Genomic DNA, 19819 nt, shown 5'->3' with positions numbered 1-19819 from the left:
GGACCTCTAGAATCAAACTCTGAAGATGAGGTCCGGCACTATAGTTTAACAAGTCTTCCAGATAACTGATCCATGCTAAAGTTTGAGAACCACTGTCTTAGAATAATATTTCTCTAAACTTTGGGAACCCTCAAACATCACCGTCACCTGGGGTTGCTTGTCAAAAATACAGAATCTGATTTCATAGTTCTGGGATGAGGTTCAGGAACCTGCACTGTGTGTGATAAAAGTTAAAACCACTGTTTCTGAAGGTAGGTTTTTGGTGGCTGCTCAATGAGCAATCCCCAACTTACAGAAAACACTAAAGTGAGGAAGAAATGCCTCATTCTGTTCCACTCTCCACCCTTGTTCACTGTATCTCAGCCCCACTCTTAAGGATGCTTTAATCTAGCTAATATGCACAAAGAATGAAGCATGCATTTCAGCTGCTCTCTGTGCATTGTTCTAATAACTAAGCAAAAAAGTGTTCTTTAAACTTCAGTTTTGTAAAATGGTTAACATCTTCCACTGCTGAAATAGTTAAAACTTAAAAGTATCCTTATAGTATTATCCCATTCATATTTTAAGGAGATACATACATATATATACTTGTATGTGGATACAAATTCTTGAATGATGGACAGAAACTTTTAACCATAATCATCATGGATAAGTGATTCTTAGAAGATGAGGCTGAAGATACTTTTACTTTTCATTGAATATCCTTGAACTGTTAGAATTTTTTGCCACATGTATTAATTACTTTTACATTTTACACTATTTCATTGAGTCTCAGATGGTCTGTATTCGTGTTTAAACAATCCTGAAATTGAGATGTTTCTTACAATCAACGGTATGCCGCAGTTTAATTGGCAGGGTTTCTGTGTGTGTGCTTGTAGTACATAAATTGAGTCTTAAAATCGATGGCATCGTAGGATTGATGAAAAATAGTGTAGCTTAGAGAGTGATGTAATATATACTGTTAGTGGTTCACATCTCTTGGATATGTTTTCCTCGGAGAATTGAATAGGGAAAAAAATTAAGTAACGTTATATAACAGTTATTCAGTAATTTATTGAGCAGCTTCTACACACAAGGCCCTGTGCTCTGAGGACGATGGGGGGAATATAGAGACAGTCTCTGCTGTATTTTCTCCTAGGTTAAGTGTCAGGGCTCTCCCTGGGGAATGACACTCTCAAAGCGAAATTCCCCTTTTAAAAAGCTTAAACCTGACCAGTGGCTCTCAAGTATAGTTTATCAGCCACAGGGTGCAAAACAGGCCCGCACGAATGAGAGGAGACGGGGCTGCGGGTGAGCTCTTCTGGGAAAGGCCGATGGAGGGGACCCATTTCCCGTTGCGGTCTGAGAGACTCAGCAGATAAGCTCCCTGAGCCAGAGGAACTGCGAGCTCCCCTCCCCGCCCAGCCCCTGCCGCGACGTCCCCCAGTGTCCGCCGCCCTGCGCCTCGAATTTGGCCACACTGAACCAAGCTCCCGTACTACCGTCCCAGAGAGCGTGAGGGACGCGTTCGGGGACACCGGGCAGCCCTCCGGCCGCAGGCGCCGGGGCAGCGCCCGCGCGCAGGGAACGCGCAGCCGCGGGGCCCCCGGGCAAGGCTGCGCAGGTGCCCCGGCGCGCGGCCGGGCTGAGCGCTGGCGCCGGAGGACGAAAGGTCGCGGCCGCGCGGGGCGGGAGCGGGGGGCAGCTGCGCTTGGCCGCGGCCGGTTACTTCTCCCCGCCGGCAGCCCACCCGCGAAACAGGAAGTGCTAACTTCACCAAATAAAGAGAAACGAGTTAAAAAATGTCGCGAAATCTTTCCACACAGAGGGCTCCTTCTCGTTAGGGGCCACCTTATCCCTAGAGGATAAACTTTCTAATCCACTCTCCCTAAATTAAAAAAAAGCACGAGTCACTTTGAAACTGCCAGCTAAATACCCCATTTCCGAAGGGGCAGCCGCGCTGGGCCTGAGGTGAGGCGCTTGGCACGCGGGCGGTAAGGTCTAGCCCGGGGCCGTGGGGGCCGGCGCCCCGGGGCGCATCCCTGCTCGGAGGTTCCCTGCGAGCGCCTTTGCTCCCCAGGAGAGTAATGAGAAGAGCAGGGAGCAGCCGCCCAGGCCGCGCGGCCCTGTTCCAGGCCCCCGGCAGTGTGAGTCACTGAGAGCTTCGCGGGTCTGAGGCGCCCAGAGGAAAAGCTGTCTCGTTTGGATTCCCCTCGCCGGGCAGCGGCCGCCTGCCGGGACCCGGAGGGGGGGGCGGGGCTCGCGGCGCTTCACGGGTGGCGGGGTCGCCGAAGCCCGGGACCGCGGAGCGGCGGCCGAGGGGCTCGCGGGGAGGGGAGGGGGAGGGGAGAGCGCGGCGGGCGGCCAGCGCCTCAAGGCGCACACTCGGCGCCGGGGGGCGCCCTTCCCCGCTCGCGCCGCTCGGCTCCCGTGCGCCGGGGTTCCGCCCCCGCCTCCGCCTGCACTCTCAGAGAGCCACCGGACACGCCAGCAGACACGCCAGCCCGCGCGGCGACGCGAGCGTCCTCCTTCTGTGCGCGGCCAGCGAGCGCTCTGCCGGCCCGCACGTGCTGCGCGGCCGGCGGCTGGAGTCCGCGGCCGGAGGGAGAGCGCACGGAGCGCGAGCGGCTCGGAGGCGGGGCCGTGTGCCCGAGCCGCGCCGAGCCTCCGGACAATGGGGCCCCGGCGGCTGCTGCTGGTCGTCGCGGGACTCAGTCTGTGCGGCCCCCTGCTGTCGGCCCGCGCCCGAGGCCGCAAGCCCGGTGAGAGCTGCCCCGGTATTCCCTCCCGGCCCGCTGTCGGCCCCGCAGCCGAGGCCCCCGCGGGACTGGGGCGGGCGGGAGAAGGGACCGAAAGGGTGCAGGCTGCGCCTTCTCCTCGACGGGGGGTGGGGGCGGGGGGGTGCTCCTGGCCTCACCCTCTGCTTCAGGTTCCTCCAGAACCCAAGCAGGTATTTGAGCTGAGATCCAGAGTCTCCCCCAGTCAAATCCAAGCGGGGATTATGACCCCTGCTCCTTTGGACTTGGTTTCGAAGGGTGCAGCCTTGCTGAGAAGTGGTGTTGGATAGGGAGGAGGAGGAAGGGGTCACGTTTTCCTGCGGAAGCCTGAGGCGCCTGGCCCCTCGTCGCATTTGTTGCAGTGTGACCTGTTTCTCCCAGGACTACCCCACAAAGAACTGGTCTCACGTTGCTCCACCAGTCAGCGTTCTGGCCCTTTCAATATAAAGTGGAGAAGGGCTCCCGTTGAAGTTTTGTTTTGTTGGAAAATTGGGGTTTTTGCACATTTTACAGAGGTGGCCACGGCGAGGGAGGCGGTGGTGGTGGCGGGCGGGAGGTTTTGTTACCCAGAACCCAGTCTTCCAAGCTGAGTTAAGGAAAGAGATTGCCCCCCAGAACCCGGCTCCCTTAGACACTCTGGGATTTCAGTATTTCTCTTTCTGGCCTGCTGCAAGGAGGAGGTTGCCGCACCTAGAACACAATTCCCACCCGTAGTGTATTTGTAAGTATCTGGCTACTTGGCCAAATAAATGTATTTTCCAAACTTTCCCCCCATAAAAGCAGGACAGAGAAGTTGTTTTTAACTGGTGAAGACACTAGTTAGAAACTGAGGGGGGGAAAAAAGTTTCAATTTCTTTATAGCGATAGTGCTTTATAAGCTTTTAGCCCTTTTTCTTTTCCCCACGTAGAAACAGATTCTAGCTGGTTTTCTTATCGGGGACAGATTGTGTCCTTTACATTGTTTTCACACTGGACCTAGTGTAGATGCATCAAGAATAAGAGGTGACGAAGATAGTGTTTGCTCTCCATCTTTGCTCTGGGTGAGTTTGTCGGGGGCGTTTTGGGAAAACTCCAAGCTCCAGATAGGGGCCCAGTTTTGCCCCAGCTCCCCTGGAGAACTCCTGAAAACTGTATGGTGTTATGTGACTTTGTACTTTTATTTTGGGCCAAGCTCTTGAGAATACAAAGTGTTGTTTGAGATTTGGATGGTGAGGTCGGGAGTAAGTTTATACAAGCCTGATGCCCTGTAGTCACCCTTCCTCACAGTGGCCCCCAGGAAGATCTTGGTGCAGGTTAGGGAGTGAAGTTAAGGCTGCTGTTTGTGCTCTGCTTTCGTCCTTGTGAACGGAGAAGGTGCATGCTGAGATGGACAAGGCAGTGTAGACGGTAACTGAACAGACACTGGCTAATTTACCTACACTGGATTCTGGAACCACTTTGGGAGGGAAAGAAGAAAGGAGGATGAGAGAGGAAAAAGAGCCCGTGCTGAGTGTCCTCGTCTGTGTCAAACCCTGGCCTGGGAGGCATTTGCCCCTCAGAGGATCTGATTTCACCCTCTCAGAGACACTGTTAAGGCAGGTGTTTATCCCTCATTGGCATCCTGAAACGAAGGCTCAGAGACAATATACCAAAATTCCAGATGGAGGAGGGCGCCCTGCATGCAGGAGGTTAAGTGGGGCCTTGTCTTCAGAGATTTAAATCACTAATAAAATCAACTAAAAATAGGTCTGCTTTTTTTTATCACCGTTCACAGGCAGTTCTAAAGAGTATCTGTCATAACAAGCTGTATGTGCTTGGCGGAACTGTAAGACCCCAGGCATGGGAAGACCCTCCAGGCTGCCCTGCCCACCAGTTTGAGTTTTCCTGAAGCTCTCGGGACTTTTTTGTCCCCACTCATTTTGGCATTTGCTGCACCGTCACTATGTGGGTATCTCATCTCCCCGGCCAAGATTATAAACTTCCATTTATCCCCAGAAGTCTAGAACCAGTGTCCTGGTCCACTCAGCAACAGCAAATGGCTGTTGAGAAATTCTTAAGTTCAATTAACCAGTTTACTTTCCTTTGTCCAGACAGTGTAGGTGAGATGACTCATCTTCATCAAAGAGCGCCGGCATCCAAGAGGTGACGTTTGTAAATTTTTTAAGGATCTGATGGCTGAAAGGGTCCAAGAATCGCTGATGATGACAGTGGCACAGGGGATTGGGTAGGAGATGCCCCGTGCTGCCCGGCCGCCCACCAGCCCGAGCCCCGTTCCTTAGCATAGAGTGAGGTGCCCCTCTATCCAGCCTCCTCTGTTACATAACCTGTTAGATTACCTGTACTCCACCCAGCCCTACCCTCCAGTTCCTCCTCCAAGGAGCTATGCTTTCTGTGGCATCTATCCCCCTGCCACTCCCTCTGGCCAAAATGCCCTCCCTTACACCCCACATGTTCATATTTAATTAAAAACAGCCACTCTATATCAAGCACCTACTACAGCAGCATCCTGCTTAGGTACTTTGCATATACTATCTTGTTTATTCCTCACAACAATCCTTTGAGTAGATGTCATCCCCATATCACAGGTAGGTAAATAGGCCCAAAATGGTTACGTCACAGGTCTGGCAAGAAGTAGAACTGGCCTGTTTTTCTGAAGCGCAGGCTTTCTCTATCCACCCCTATAGAGAGGAAGCCGTCCAGATGCCCAGCAGTAGAGAAGAGTAACTCTCCTGTGCTCCCCAGGACCCCTAGAGGACCAAGTCTGCACCCCATTGGTCTGTAGCCCTGGCCTAGCACAGGGAGGTGTTTAGTGAACATTTGTGCTTGGGTCGTGGTCTCCTGCTATTTACTTTTGCAAACACATGATAAGGCAGGCTATAAATAGATCCCTACTCATGAATATGCTAAATAATTGGCTGTTACCGAGAGACTGTGGTCCTAAGCCTAAACAAAAGACACAAACGGGACAATGATTCTGCCCTAAGGGGACCAGAAACCTCTATAAAGCCTGAAAGCCAAATTTCTTAGGAAATAGCAAGAAGTAAATTTCTACTCTATGTATCTAAATTAATTTCTTCCTTCTCTCTCTCTCCCTCACTCATTCATTGTTTTCATTCCCTAGTGCCTTCGACTTTACTTTTATAGGACATATTCCCCCCTAAATTAGTCCAGTCTTCCTTTGTATGAGAGAATATTTTGGAGGCATGGGTGCCCTTTCTCAGGAATACTCTCATGTCCTCTCTGCTGTCCTCTTCCCCCGCCCCCATCTTTCTAATTCAGCATTTCTCGGCCCTTTATGCCTAAATGGATCAGCATTCTGTGAACCCTAACTTGCACTTTCTCAGCAGCTCTGCATTTGCTCCTTTTCCAAAACGCTTCTGGCCAGTCTTTGTCCCTGTGCCCTTTCTACCCCTTCCCCTCCCTCAGCCAGTTCATCTTTATCTTTGTCACCATCACACACCGGAACTCAGCTGCACCTTGAGCTGGGTGGAATTCCACAGGGACGATGGAGTCCCCACGACCCTGGGTTTCTAATCATCCCCCCTCCTCCACTTAGACACACATCCCTCTTTTCCGTCAGAACTCCTTTCTTTCCTGTATTTTTAAATCGAGGCAAAATTTACGTACTATTAAATTAACCATTTTAAAGTATACCATCTTTAGTGGTATTTGGTGCACTTACAATGTTGTGTAATCACCACCTCTGTCTAGTTGCAGAATATTTTCATCACCCCAAAACAAACCCTATATCCCTTAAGCACTTAACCCCCATTCTCCCTGCCGCCAGTCTCTGGCAACCACAGATTTGCTTTTTATTTCTATGTGAGTTTACCTCTTCTCTGCATTTCATATAAATGGCAGCAAACAGTATATGGCCTTTTGGGTCTGGAGGACTCCCCTTTCACTAGTTTTCATGAGTGTGTGGGTGCCCCCTTTGCTACTTAGAAAAACACCCTGGGAGAGTCATTAGGAACCACAGCCTTGGTTTTGTTGTTTTTTTTACTATGATGCTGGTATTGGGGGCTCCACAGTTTCAACATTCAGAATTTTCTGTTTATTTCCCTATTTTGAGGTTTCTTTCATTCTGCCTTTTGCCATCTCTTGCTTATGACTGGAACTGTCAGAGCAAATAGCTCTCTCTGAAGGCTGAGATTGTTTTTTCTGGGTATGAGCTTCCACTTCGTTCAAATACTCTCTCCCACACTGACCTTGTGATGGTACTTGCAGAAACCCACTGAAGTTACAGCCTCCTTCTCCATCCCAAGACATCCAATGAAGTTTTGTCACATAAAAGGCCATCGCGTCCTTTATGCATTCTTCATGTAGGTTGAAAATAATCTGCCCTTTGAAATAACAGGAATAACCAGTAATTTTCATGTGCAAACAAATTTATTTAACTTTAAGAAAGGACATTATATCATCAATATTTCAAGTCCGTGATGAATTAGAAGTCAGGTATTATTGTAGAATAGTGTTTTCCCGTATTTTCTTTTTTTGCTAGCCAACAGACAGAACTGTGAGGAATATACTTTACGTTGTGACACGGTAGTTGTGTGTGTCTGCAGTAAATATGTATGGGTAATTGTTGTGTATACGTAGATTTGAAACAAAAGTTCTACCAAACCGTACTCGCCTTTATCGCGTACTATGCATTCCAATATTTTCTACACTATTCTATTTTTTTAAAAGATTTTATTTACTTATTTATTTGACAGAGAGAGACAGCAAGAGAGGGAACACAAGCAGGGGGAATGGGAAAGGGAGAAGCAGGCTTCCCGCTGAGCAGGGAGCTGGATGTGGGGCTCCATCCCAGGACCCTGGGATCGCGACCTGAGCCGAAGGCAGACGCTTAACGACTGAATCACCCAGGCACCCCTACACTATTCTGTTTTTTTAAATGCTTGTTAAACCCTGTAAATTGATGTCATAAGCATTATGAAGTCTCCATGGTCTTTTATTTTTTATTTTTTTATTTTTTATTTTTTTAAAGATTTTATTTATTTATTTGAGACAGAGAGAATGAGAGAGAGAGAGCACATGAGAGGGGTGAGGGTCATAGGGAGAAGCAGGCTCCCTGCCGAGCAGGGAGCCCGATGCGGGACTCGATCCAGGGACTCCAGGATCATGACCTGAGCCGAAGGCAGTCGCTTAACCAACTGAGCCACCCAGGCGCCCCTCCATGGTCTTTTAAAACCTACTGTAGAGGCACAGTAAATCGTCCCAGGGTTAGCTCAGTTGATGGCCTTACTAGCTTTACGAGAGGAGTTTGCTTTCCAGGAAGTGCCGTTTATGACAGTTTCTATCACAGCCTAGAATCTACTTCGTTTGAGTTCAGGTTTACAAACTGCAGTGGGACTTGGGCGGGGTTAGGAACAGAGACAGTTTGGTACTGGGAGGAACTGCTGATTATTAACATCCTTTACAGTGAATTAGTTTTCGTTTTACCTTGTTGTTTTAAGAACAACATTCCCAGGACACGGAGCTCAGGGCCTGTAACTTTTGGTGCAAAACAGGCCTGGAAGAATGGGAAAAGCCAGGGAATCAGAATGGTTCCCAGAGAGGCCTGCTACGGCCCTAACCCCACACATCAGGCCCTGGCCTCCAGGAAGCTCCAGGCCGGGGCCCCACATGCTTCTCTTTTGTCATCCTTGTGCCTGTTCTACCTGAGCGTGCTGACATTTAAATTTTCTGGTTGTCTTTATCTTACATTCCCCTGTCCCCTGTCGCCCCTCTCCCAGTTAGGCTTGCTCTCCTATGCTTCCAGCCGAGTCCTGGCTCCAGGCTGTGGGCTAGGAGGGGAAGCGGCCTCTGATGCTGGCCACCTTTTCTTAACCCTGCAGTCAGTGTTTACCTTATTCTACCTTTAATTCTGGTTTTTCCATAGCAGAGATTTTTGTTCACTTACTGCTTTTGCTTCTGCCCCATCTTGAACGCTGTTTTAAAGATTTATTTTTCTGTTTTGTCCTTGAATGGCCACAGCTGATGTGTCTGTGAGCACTGGGTTGTTAGCATGTGATTGGTGTGTAGCCAAGGTCCGCAGGACTCCTGAATTCCCAAGCAGTAGCCGTGGGCATCGTCAACTTAAGTTACGTAATCATATGGTCGTGTACTGCCTGCTATAGTTACAACGGTAGACAGATTCATTTATTTGGTGAAAAGGTTAGAGGAAAATAAGTGTAGTATTTCAGGAGTAGGTCATATATCTCAAGTCTTTTATTTATTTATTTTTAAAGATTTTATTTATTTATTTTGAGAGAGAGAATGAGCAAGGGGGAGGGATAGAGGGAGCCTGATGCAGGGCTTGATCCCAGGATCCGGGATCATGACCTGAGCCGAAGGCAGACGTTTAACCGACTGAGCCACCCAGGAGCCCCAAATCTCAACTCTTTTAAAGAGACAGGGTCATGTGGTGTGGTTCAAAGGGTATGAGCTTTGGAGCCAGAAGATCAAGATTCAAATCCTGGCCCCTCCACTTACTAATTCTGTCTTTGGATTACTTAGCCTATCTGTGCCTCTGCATGTTGGCCATAATACAGGGATTATAATGCTTATTTTGTAGAAATGTTAGAGTTACATGAGGTAAGATATGAAGTACCTAGCACATAGTAGGTATTCAACAAATGTTAAGTGTTTTTCATAACAATTCCTCCATATTCCAGAAAGGCCTTTGAGGAGTTGGTATAACATGAATTTATTAAATGTAAAACTGTGTTCCTGAGGGCGCCTGGGTGGCTCAGTCAGTTAAGCATCCAACTCTTGATTTCAGCTCAGGTCATGGTCTCAGGGTCCAGAGATCAAGCCTTGCATCTGGCTCTGCGCTGACCCTGGAGCTGCTTGAGATTTTTTCTCTCCCCCTCAGCTCCTCCCCCTGCTCGTACATGTTCTCTCTCTCTCTCTCTCTCAAAAAACAAAAAAACCCCAACTTTTCATGCAAACATTCAAGAACTTTTATTCCATCAAGACTGAGACAAAAGCAAAAGAAAAGCAAAAACCTTTGTCCTTAGTTTCTAGTAGCAAGTAAATCTGCATATAGTATTTGGGTTTTTTTTTTTTTACCTTTAATTATGAAAATTTTCAAATATACTCAAAAATAAACTGTATAATTACTCCCCATATCTTGTTTTATCTACACCTCACTTTTCTTCTCCCCCAACTGGATAATTTTAAAGCAAATCCCAGACATATATGTCATTTCGTCCGTAAATACGTTGGTATATATCCTCAGAGATAAGAACTCTTTTCTTCTTAAAGATTTTATTTATTCATTTGAGAGAGAGCATGAGTAGGGTGAGGAGCGGAGGGAGAGAGACAGGCAGACTTCCCATTCAGCAGGGAGCCCCACTCAGGGCTCCATCCCAGGACCCTGAGATCATGACCCGAGCGGAAGTCCGACGCCTAACCAACTGGGCCACCCAGGCACCCCAAGAACTCTTTTTTTATTTTTTATTATTTTTTTAAGAATTTATTTGAGAGAGAGAAAGAGTGCACACAAGTGGGGGGCGGGGGGGGCAGAGGGAGAGGGAGAAGCAGGCTCCCTGCTCAGCAGGGCTCAATCCCAGTACCCCAAGATCATGACCTGAGCCGAAAGCAGACACTTAACTGATTGAGCCACCCAGGTGACCCTCTTTTTTAAATATATAACCATAATACCATTGTATCACCTAAAAAGATGACTGTCGATTTCTTAACATTTTGCACTGTTGAGTCAGCATTCAGATTTCGCTGATTGTCTCATAAATGCCTTTTTACAGTTGTTTTATTCAAATCAGGATCAAACAAGGCCAACCACTGCCTCTGGTTGGTGTGTCTCTTAACTTTCTTTTAATCTGTAACTGTTTCCCATCTCCTTTCTCGTGGCTGTGTATTTTTCAAAGAAACTGGGTCATTTGTTGTAGAGACTCCCCTGCACCCTGGATCCAGCCAGCTGCGTCATGTAGGGATGTTCAGTGGGGCACGTAGCATGCCCATCTGTCCTCGGCGTTTTCTGTCACGTGGTAGGTACAGCGGGAGGCCTGTTCAGATTCGGGTTTGGTTTTTTGCAAGACCGCATCAGCAGTGGTGCTGTGTGTACTTCCTGATGCATCTCAGGACTCTGTTTTCGTGCTCTTAAGATTGATTACTCGGGATTCAGGCGTTGTCCACTTGCTCCAGCTGTTATGAAATTCCCCATCAACCTTTCACCCAATGGTTTTAGTGACCACTGGTGATCAGACTCAGTCCATTAGTTCACCAAGAGCTTCCAAATGATGCTTTCCTAAATCTGTCATTGTCTCTGCGTTTAGGAGCTGGAATTATTTTACAAAGAAGAACTTTTTGTCACTGACTGTTTTGCTTCCCTGAAATATCATTTATGTAGAAAAGACAGGATAAGTGCTTGAATCTTGCTTTTATTTACCAGTTTTCATACAGGGCCCCCTAATTTCCTCCAAAGGTGACCAAAAATGATGCATCATTTTCCTTCGAGTATCATGATGAACTCATGGATCTTAACATATATGACATGTTTCAAATGTTTTAATCCACTTTTGTCCTTATTCTTTTGGTGATCAGTGTCACACCTTGGCCAGTGGGACCCCTTCAGATTGACTCCACTGACCTGACCCTAATATTCTTTAAAGATGTTCAAGGCTCATTTTGTACATTTCCTACCCCGGATCTAAAAACAGCCATTTCTTTCAGGTACACTGGTTCTTTGCATTAAAAAATGGTGTGCAGGGGCGCCTGGGTGGCTCAGTCGTTAAGCGTCTGCCTTCGGCTCGGGTCATGATCTCAGGGTCCTGGGATCGAGCCCCGCATCGGGCTCCCTGCTCAGCGGGAAGCCTGCTTCTCCCTCTCCCACTCCCCCTGCTTGTGTTCCCTCTCTCGCTGTGTCTCTCTCTGTCAAATAAATAAATAAAATCTTTAAATAATACAAAAAAAAAAAAATGGTGTGCAGGGGGCGCCTGGGTGGCTCAGTCATTAAGCCTATGCCTTCGGCTCAGGTCATGATCCCAGGGTCCTGGGATTGAGCCCCGCATTGGGCTCCCTGCTCAGCGGGAAGTCTGCTTCTCCCCCTCCCGCTCCCCCTGCTAGTGTTCCCTCTCTTGCTGTGTGTCTCTCTCTTTCTGTCAAATAAATAAATAAAATCTTAAAAAAAAGAAAATGGTGTGCATATGCCTTTGAGGCAGTGGAGTATTGCAGTAATACTGCTATTTTCCATTTGATGGAATTAATATGTTTCTATTAATTTTCCATCATTCTCTTCTTTATTTCTCTTTAGCCTGTAGTGTTGATCCCCTAGTGGAGAAGTGCAGGGTACAGCTCTTCTGCGCCATGTGGGAATGTGGGCATGGTCCTGGCACTTCTGCTGTGTTAATTTGTGAGCCCTGTAGGGCAGAGCTCTGAGTCAGAACCAAGGCCGGTGCTTCGGGGGAGGCTGGCATAGTATAAATCCCAGGATCACATGGGACCTTGATAATGCATCTCGTCACCACTCTGCTTCCCAGCCAGAGCTCATCAAAGATAGAGGAAGCCTTGCCTGACTTTCTAATTTTTAAAACTCTCCAGAATTAGAGAGTCCATATTGAAGCATTTAGCAGTGTGCTACATTGAATCACAAAACTACTCTAGAGCCATTTGAGAGAAACCTAAATTGAGTAAAACTTAGCAAGAAGCATGAGAACTGATTTTAGGACCTGAGCTGCTTTTTTTTTTTTTTTTTGTGAAACCATAGCTTAACAACAAAACCGCAGATGAATTACAAGAGCTTTTGGCACACTGACAGGCACTTTCTCCTTGACCTGTGAGCTGTGCCAGGACGGGAGGAAAAGGGAGATACGCAAACTCAAATTGCAGCCTAAGGTGCTTGAGCTAGTTGGATATGTTTAGTTACTTGGAACTGGTTTTGTTTATTTCCTTGATGCTGGTATATACTTAAATTAAAAAAATTTTTTTGCTGACATTTTTTAATTCCACAAAAGCCAAAATATCAAACCTATAAGAACAAGAAAAGGTGACACCTTAGGTGATGATATTTAATCAAGGGATTATGCATTCCTCCTGGGTTCCAGCCTATAAAAATTTCATATTTCAGTGGGTATAATGTTTCTGTTACAAACACCGTACTGCCTAAAAAGGCCTAGCCAGGGAAGACGTTTTTAAAATCTTTTTTTTTTTTTTTTAAAGATTTTATTTATTTGACAGAGAGAGACAGGCAGAGAGGGAACACAAGCAGGGGGAGTGGGAGAGGGAGAAGCAGGCTTCCCACGGAGCAGAGAGCCCGATGCGGGGCTCGATCCCAGGACCCCGGGACCATGACCTGAGCCCAAGGCAGACGCTTAACGACTGAGCCACCCAGGCGCCTCGGGAAGACGTTTTTTAAAACAAATACTTAATGCCAAAGTACTAAATACAGAGTAAAATCCAGTGGCAGTTTTATTTTCGGACAAAGTGAAAGAATCTAAGAGGCTTAGTTATGAGTGTCCAGTAGTTTTCAAATTACAGCGTTCCCCTAGGTAATGCCTGGATTCATACCTGTCTGTGCACGCCTGTGTGTGTACTTTTACCCTTCCCTGCATGACAGAAGTCCTTAATCTAGCCAGGTTCCCAAAGTGCAGAGAAAAGTTGTGTTATCTTTAGGTTCTTCTGGGTCAGCATTTTTAAGGACATTTATCTTTGTGGTATTAAAATGCCAGAACCAGGGCGCCTGGGTGGTTCAGTTGGTTAAGCATCTGCCTTCGGCTCAGGTCATGATCCCAGGGTCCTGGGATCGAGTCCTGCGTCAGGCTCCCTGCTCAGTGAGGAGCCTGCTTCTCCTTTTCCCTCTGCCTCTCCCCCTGCTCATGGTCTCTCTCGCTCAGTCTCTCAAATAAATAAATAAAATCTGTTTAAAGAATGAAATAAAATGTCAGAACCCATTCATTCTTTTCTGAGTAAGTTAGATGCATCACAGAGGGAAGAAAGGGATACCTCTGGAAAAGGCTGTGAATTTAAACTTTGATAGACATCTTTGAATGCTGGGGCTAGCTACTCTACAGCCTGTTCGTGTTCCTCGTCGTCCTGAAAAACTAAATATTGCTGAGTAGGAGGGAAGAGACGCATAGATTCCATTTTAATTTAAAATAAATGAGAGTACGGGCGCCTGGGTGACTCCGTCAGTTAAGCGTCTGCCTTCGTTCGGCTCAGGTCATGATCTCAAGGTCCTGGGATCGAGCCCCGCATCGGGCTCCCTGCTCCGCGGGAAGCCTGCTTCTCCCTTTCCCACTCCCCCTGCTTGTGTTCCCTCTCTGGCTGTGTCTCTCTCTGTCAAATAAATAAATTCTTTAAAAAAATAAAATAAAATAAAATAAATGAGAGTAAGCGAATAATTGAGTCTAAAAGCAAGTTGCACTGAAGTGAAAAGAGAAGGATAAGATTAATTTATTACATTGATTAGTTTGTATAGTTTACAAAGTAAGCTCACAAGGGATACACCTGGCTGCCAGATTTGTAGGTCAGACAGGTATTGGAATCCCACTTTAAAGATTCTGAAACTGAGTTCAGAGGGGTTAAGTGACTCCTGGCAGCAATATTAGAATGCAAATCTGTGATTAAAAGCCAATTTAAGGGGGTGCCTGGGTGGCTTAGTCGTTAAGCATCTGCCTTTGGCTCGGGTCATGATCCCAGGGTCCTGGGATCGAGCCCCGTGTCGGGATCCCTGCTCTGCGGGAAGCCTGCTTCTCCCTCTCCCACTCCCCCTGCTTGTATTCCCTCTCTCACTGTCTCTCTGCTTGTCAAATAGATAAGTAAATAAAATCTTTAAAAAAAAAAAAAGCCAATTTAAGGAGCACCTACCATGTACAGGGCGCTGGAGATTCAGAGATTAATAGGAATGGTTTCTTGTTTCTTACCCTTGAGGAACAATATAGACATATCTATTTTCTCAGAAGCTCATCACTGGAGACATTTGACCTTCCCTGTGACAGATGTCCTGCCAGGCCACCCCTTCACCCTCAGGAGCCCAGTTCTGACCTTTCTGAGAGAGCCATACCTCCACCTTTCACCACTAGGCACCCTGTTCTATTCTACTGTCCTTATTTTGGAAATAGATGCCACTTTATTGTATTTTACTTTCTAGTTCTACGATTTCCATTGGTTGGTTTCTTTGCTGATAGTTTCTATTTTTTTTTTCATCCATTTCAACAAGGTATTTCCCTTTACTTCATTGTAACACATTCTTCAAAATCCTTATCTGCTAAATCCAACACCTGGGTCTTCTTGGGATTGGTTTCCACTGATTATCTTTTTTTCTTGAGACTGGGTCACATTTTTGTTTCTTTTTGTATCAAATGATTTGGGATTGCACCCTGGCCATACTGTAAAGACTTAAGATTTTGTTTTATTTCTCCAAAGGATTTTGGTGTTTTTGTTTAGCAGGCAATTAATTTGGTTGGACTCAAAGTGCAAACTCTCCATCTTGAGCAAAAAATATCACTTCAGTTCTTCTATCTTTAGCAGAGCTACTTCACATCGTCCCCTATATGTGCATCGTTCCAGAGTCAACCAAAGCCTGTGGCAGATTCACATTAGAATTTAGGGCTGGCTCCCTTCTCTGACTTTTCCTCCCTGGGATTGTCTCCTCACTTTCCAGTGACTATGGTTGCCCTGAACTCTGTCCTCTGGTTCTTCAGGCCGGAAACTGTGCGTTTTCTATCTGAGTTTTAGCCATCCTTTGTGGCATTGATTCTGGCCTTCTCTTGAGCTTACCATGAAAGTCAAGAAAACAAAGTCACCGGGCGCCCTCCTTTCCTTCAAGAATCATTTCTCCTCTCCCCAGTACCACCTTAGGAACCTAAATGCCTTCAGGTCATTGATTCGGGGGGAGGAAGGAGGTCAAGGGTTTTTAATTTTCATCTCAGGGATGGTTGGGTCCGGTGTCCTTACAGAGCCATTCCAGAACGAGAACTATCTCTTGTATTGCATTATGCCTCTCTGTGTAAGCTTTTGTTTGCACAAAGGATTCACCACTGAAAATTAAGACCAAAAGTTTGAAAATCCACTGTACTTACCCAGTTTCTAGCCAGATTTTAAATCCTCTAACATCACTTCTGAGTGACCTGCACATCCAGTGTTTGTTGCGGCACCCCCAGTGATGGAGGCTTCGCCCCTCTTCCTCTGTGCTTTCTCTCCCTGGTCCTCAGCTTCCCAGGGCCCACCAAAGCTCTTCGTCCAACTCTCCTCAATGACAAAACTTGAGCAAAAGCTCCTCAGCAGGAAAAGCTGGTTGAATTACAGCAGCTAAGTGTTGCCTTTCTCTGATGAACATTTTAAGTGGATGCTTTTGGTGGAAGAGGGTGATGAAAGGAGGAAGTTTGCAACTGAGCCTTTATTTTGACTTCTGGTTGACACTCAGGAAAGCCTGACTGGCCTGGTATCGGCCTAGAACACCTGCTCCTCCACAAGCCTGCTCAGGAAGGAGACAGGAAGATGACTGAGGGGGTGTGCACCTGGTGGTTATGTTAAAAGATAACCCGAGGGACTGTTGTTTGGGTCCAAATATGGTGAGAGATTTGGAACATCCTACGGTATAAACAAACTAAAGATAGTAGAGGAAAACTACTGTCACATAGACAATGGCCATGGAAATGGAAGCCCTCCGTCCTACTCCGAATTTGCCTCTAGCTCCGTAACTTAAGAAGTCCCCTCACCTTTCTGTGTAGATGTTTCCACTGGGAACCACGGGTTTCCAGGGGTGTCTGCAAACTCAGTGGAGGAAATGAAGGCCTATGGAGGAAAGCCAAGTCATAGAGCCTGGGAGGGATTTGTTTATAGAGACCGTGGCTAGAATGGAAAAGAAGTCACTGATTTTTTCCTTTATGTCAGGCACTCAGCCTTTTCTGATGTCTTCAGGGTACATCTCTGAAAGTGTATCATTTGCTTCTGTCCTTCTAAGGAGCAGAGTTTTAAGTGTTTGCTTATGCCAACAAAAAATGCTGTACAGTATTTTGAGTGAGCTAATTCCCTGATAAGGTCTGTAATCCATTTGTACATTACTTGCTCTTTCCCACCCACTCTCCTAGTAAGAGCACTAAAAATAAAATGTATTCTTCTTGTCTTTTTGACTTTTTAATTTTTTTTTTTTTTTTTTAAGAGTCAAAAGCAACCAATGCTACTGTGGATCCCCGGTCATTTTTTCTCAAGAATACCAATGATATATTTGAACCATTCCCACTGGAGGACAATGAGGAGAGAAACGGGAGTGAGTTCCCTCAAGACAGACTAAGCTCCATCAATATAAGCCATCCTCTTCAAAAACGGCACCCTGGGTTTATCACGGAAGATGCCTCAGGATATCTGACCAGTGCCTGGCTGACGCTTTTTGTCCCCTCTGTCTACACTGGCGTGTTTGTAGTAAGCCTTCCTCTGAATGTCATGGCCATCCTTGTGTTCATCTTGAAGATGAAGATCAAGAAGCCCGCTGTGGTGTACATGCTGCATCTGGCCACAGCGGATGTGCTCTTCGTGTCGGTGCTCCCGTTCAAGATCAGCTATTACTTTTCCGGCAGTGATTGGAAATTTGGTTCTGAAATGTGTCGCTTTGTGACCGCCGCCTTTTACTGTAACATGTACGCCTCCATCATGCTCATGACAGTCATAAGCATTGACCGGTTTTTGGCTGTGGTATACCCCATCCAGTCCCTCTCCTGGCGTACTCTGGGGAGGGCTTCCTTCACTTGTCTGGCCATCTGGGCTATGGCCATCGCGGGGGTGGTGCCTCTCCTCCTCAAGGAGCAAACCACCCAGGTGTCGGGGCTCAACATCACCACCTGCCATGACGTGCTCAATGAAACCCTGCTCGAAGGCTATTATGCCTATTACTTCTCAGCCTTCTCTGCTGTCTTCTTCTTTGTGCCCCTGATCGTTTCCACCGTCTGTTATGTGTCTATCATTCGATGCCTTAGCTCCTCCGCAGTAGCCAACCGGAGCAAGAAGTCCCGGGCTTTGTTCTTGTCGCTTGCTGTTTTCTGCATCTTCATCATCTGCTTTGGACCCACAAATGTCCTCCTGATTCTGCATTACTCATTCCTTTCTCAAGAGTCCACGACAGAGGCTGCCTACTTTGCCTACCTCCTCTGTGTCTGTGTCAGCAGCATAAGCTGTTGCATTGATCCCCTGATTTACTATTATGCTTCTTCTGAGTGCCAGAGGTACCTCTACAGCATCTTATGCTGCAAAGAAAGTTCTGATCCCAGCAGCTACAACAGCAGCGGTCATTTGATGGCAAGTAAAATGGATACCTGCTCTAGTAACCTGAATAACAGCATATACAAAAAGCTCTTAACTTAGGAAAAGGGACTGCTGGTGAGATAAAAGGAAGAGGTTAAAAAAGTGAATAGCCTGAGGATTCTATTAGTCCCTGCCAAAAAGGTATTTACAATCAAAAACGACAAGTCTATGATTTGCATGTCTCTTTCTTACGAGAGCCATTGATCATATCTATTTGTTAGTTACAGGAAAAGATAACAAGAATAGAAAACAGTATCATTCCAAGAGAGTATCGCCAATGCTACAATAATAACTGAATGTCATTTTCTGATACTTAGGTGACTTACTGTATCTGTGTGTGTGTGTGTGTGTGTGTGTAGGTGTGTATACACATACTTGTATCATTTGCAGTGCAGTATAGAATAGGCACTTTGGAACCCTCCCTTTTTTTCCACCAGAGATTAAGGAAAGAAACGTTTAGGTTGGTGGAGTTTAGCCCTGAACATCTGAAGATGTTCATCATTTGGGAGGGATTCTATGGTTTGGACTTATATAGCTTTTGCAAATAAATGTATTTTGAAATTGTTCAACAGCAATGTTTAAGTTATTAAGGGATAAGACTTAGTACTATCTGTGTGTAGAAGAAGTTCTACTGTTTTTCATTTTAAACATATCAAGGTTTGAATTCTTTAAATTATGAAAACAGATGATATGGGTAGCATTTTTGATGTTTTACACTCTGCGTCTGTAAACCAAGAATGAGCGTAGGTCCCACGAATGACCTTAGGTTGGCTTTCAAAGTAACCTGCCCTCGATGGAGGACTCCAAACAATAGATACAAAACAGGGCCGTTTCAGACATGGACTGGCCAGAAACCCTCCAGCTGAGCCTCCCGGAGGTCAGGACTGGGACCACCACAGTTGCTCTCTCCTCCTGAGGTTCCCTCAAGGGGTGGGTGTGAACTACCTTGTTTATTAGAAATTGGCAAAGTAGGTTGTGCTATCCCAGGAGATATAAAAGACTTCTCTGCCCATTTTAAGAACAGAGAAAGAAGGCCCACTCACTTCCAGCAATTATCCCCCAAGGAGCATTCTGGAATGGAAACACTCACGGAGCAAACATGAACACACATTCTGTGCTCTGGTCACAAGGTTGGGTGCTGGGCATACAGAGTTGAGTAAGACTGAAACCTGCCTTCAAGGAAAACAAAGTAGACCAATACGGAGTGTGGCATGTGTATAATAAATAAATATGTCCTTCTATAAGAAGTTTTTTTAGCCAAATGTCACCGTGCAAGTTTCATACAAGCAAGGATTGTCAGTGAAGAACATAGAACGTTTGGGTTACTGCTTCCTGTGGTTATAACTTGAGATGAAAACATAACACAATACAGGAAGCATATTTTAAAAACAAGTCCTCCAGTCTATATTGATTGGACATGATTTACTTACAAATGGTTTCAATAAATTAAATCATTTTTTTAAATCAAATTTTTAAAAAAAGAATCCATTATGCTGGTTTGATGAGAAATAACAGAAGAAAATGAAACGGACTTTGAAATCTAGGAAAATGATTCTATATTTTCCATTCACTTTTTTTAAGAGTTAATGAGATGATTTTAAAAGCATTTTTTAACCCCCTGATTAGTATCAAGTACAGAAAATCCTCATGGATTTCGCAAAATAATTTGAAAACTAGGTTGAAATGTATATTTTTTTCTTATGAAGCAATGTTGGCCTTTTACACAAAGGAAAAAAGTGAAAAGTTGCAAGGCAAATGCTTAACCTATTTAAAAGAGCAAACTATTTCCAAATGCCATAGAATAATGAACATCAAATAACATAATGTAAGTATAAGCTAGC

General features: G+C 45.9%; 1 protein-coding gene across 1 annotated transcript; it reads left to right on the top strand.

Moving 5' to 3' along the window:
- The first annotated feature begins 2434 nt into the window (after positions 1 to 2434).
- Positions 2435 to 19376, top strand: F2R (coagulation factor II thrombin receptor). Its single transcript, XM_032404161.1, has 2 exons — positions 2435 to 2741; positions 16843 to 19376. The coding sequence occupies exons 1-2, from the start codon at positions 2654 to 2656 to the stop codon at positions 18036 to 18038; spliced, it is 1284 nt and encodes a 427-aa protein (XP_032260052.1). The 5' UTR covers positions 2435 to 2653; the 3' UTR covers positions 18039 to 19376.
- Positions 19377 to 19819: the final 443 nt, after the last annotated feature.

This window comes from Phoca vitulina, unplaced genomic scaffold, assembly GCF_004348235.1.
Source record: "Phoca vitulina isolate PV1807 unplaced genomic scaffold, GSC_HSeal_1.0 scaffold6, whole genome shotgun sequence".
Lineage (NCBI taxonomy): Eukaryota > Metazoa > Chordata > Mammalia > Carnivora > Phocidae > Phoca > Phoca vitulina.
The sequence above is the reverse complement of the archived record's forward strand: the minus strand, read 5'-3'. Positions and strand labels throughout refer to the sequence as shown.

What these genes read in the sequence shown, in the direction of transcription:
- F2R (XM_032404161.1), top strand. Translation starts at nt 2,654, where the DNA reads ATGGGGCCCCGGCGGCTGCTGCTGGTCGTCGCGGGACTCAGTCTGTGC. An exon ending in CGCCCGAGGCCGCAAGCCCG is followed by an intron (nt 2,742 to 16,842) that starts GTGAGAGCTGCC and finishes TTTTTTTTTAAG; the next exon opens with AGTCAAAAGCAACCAATGCT.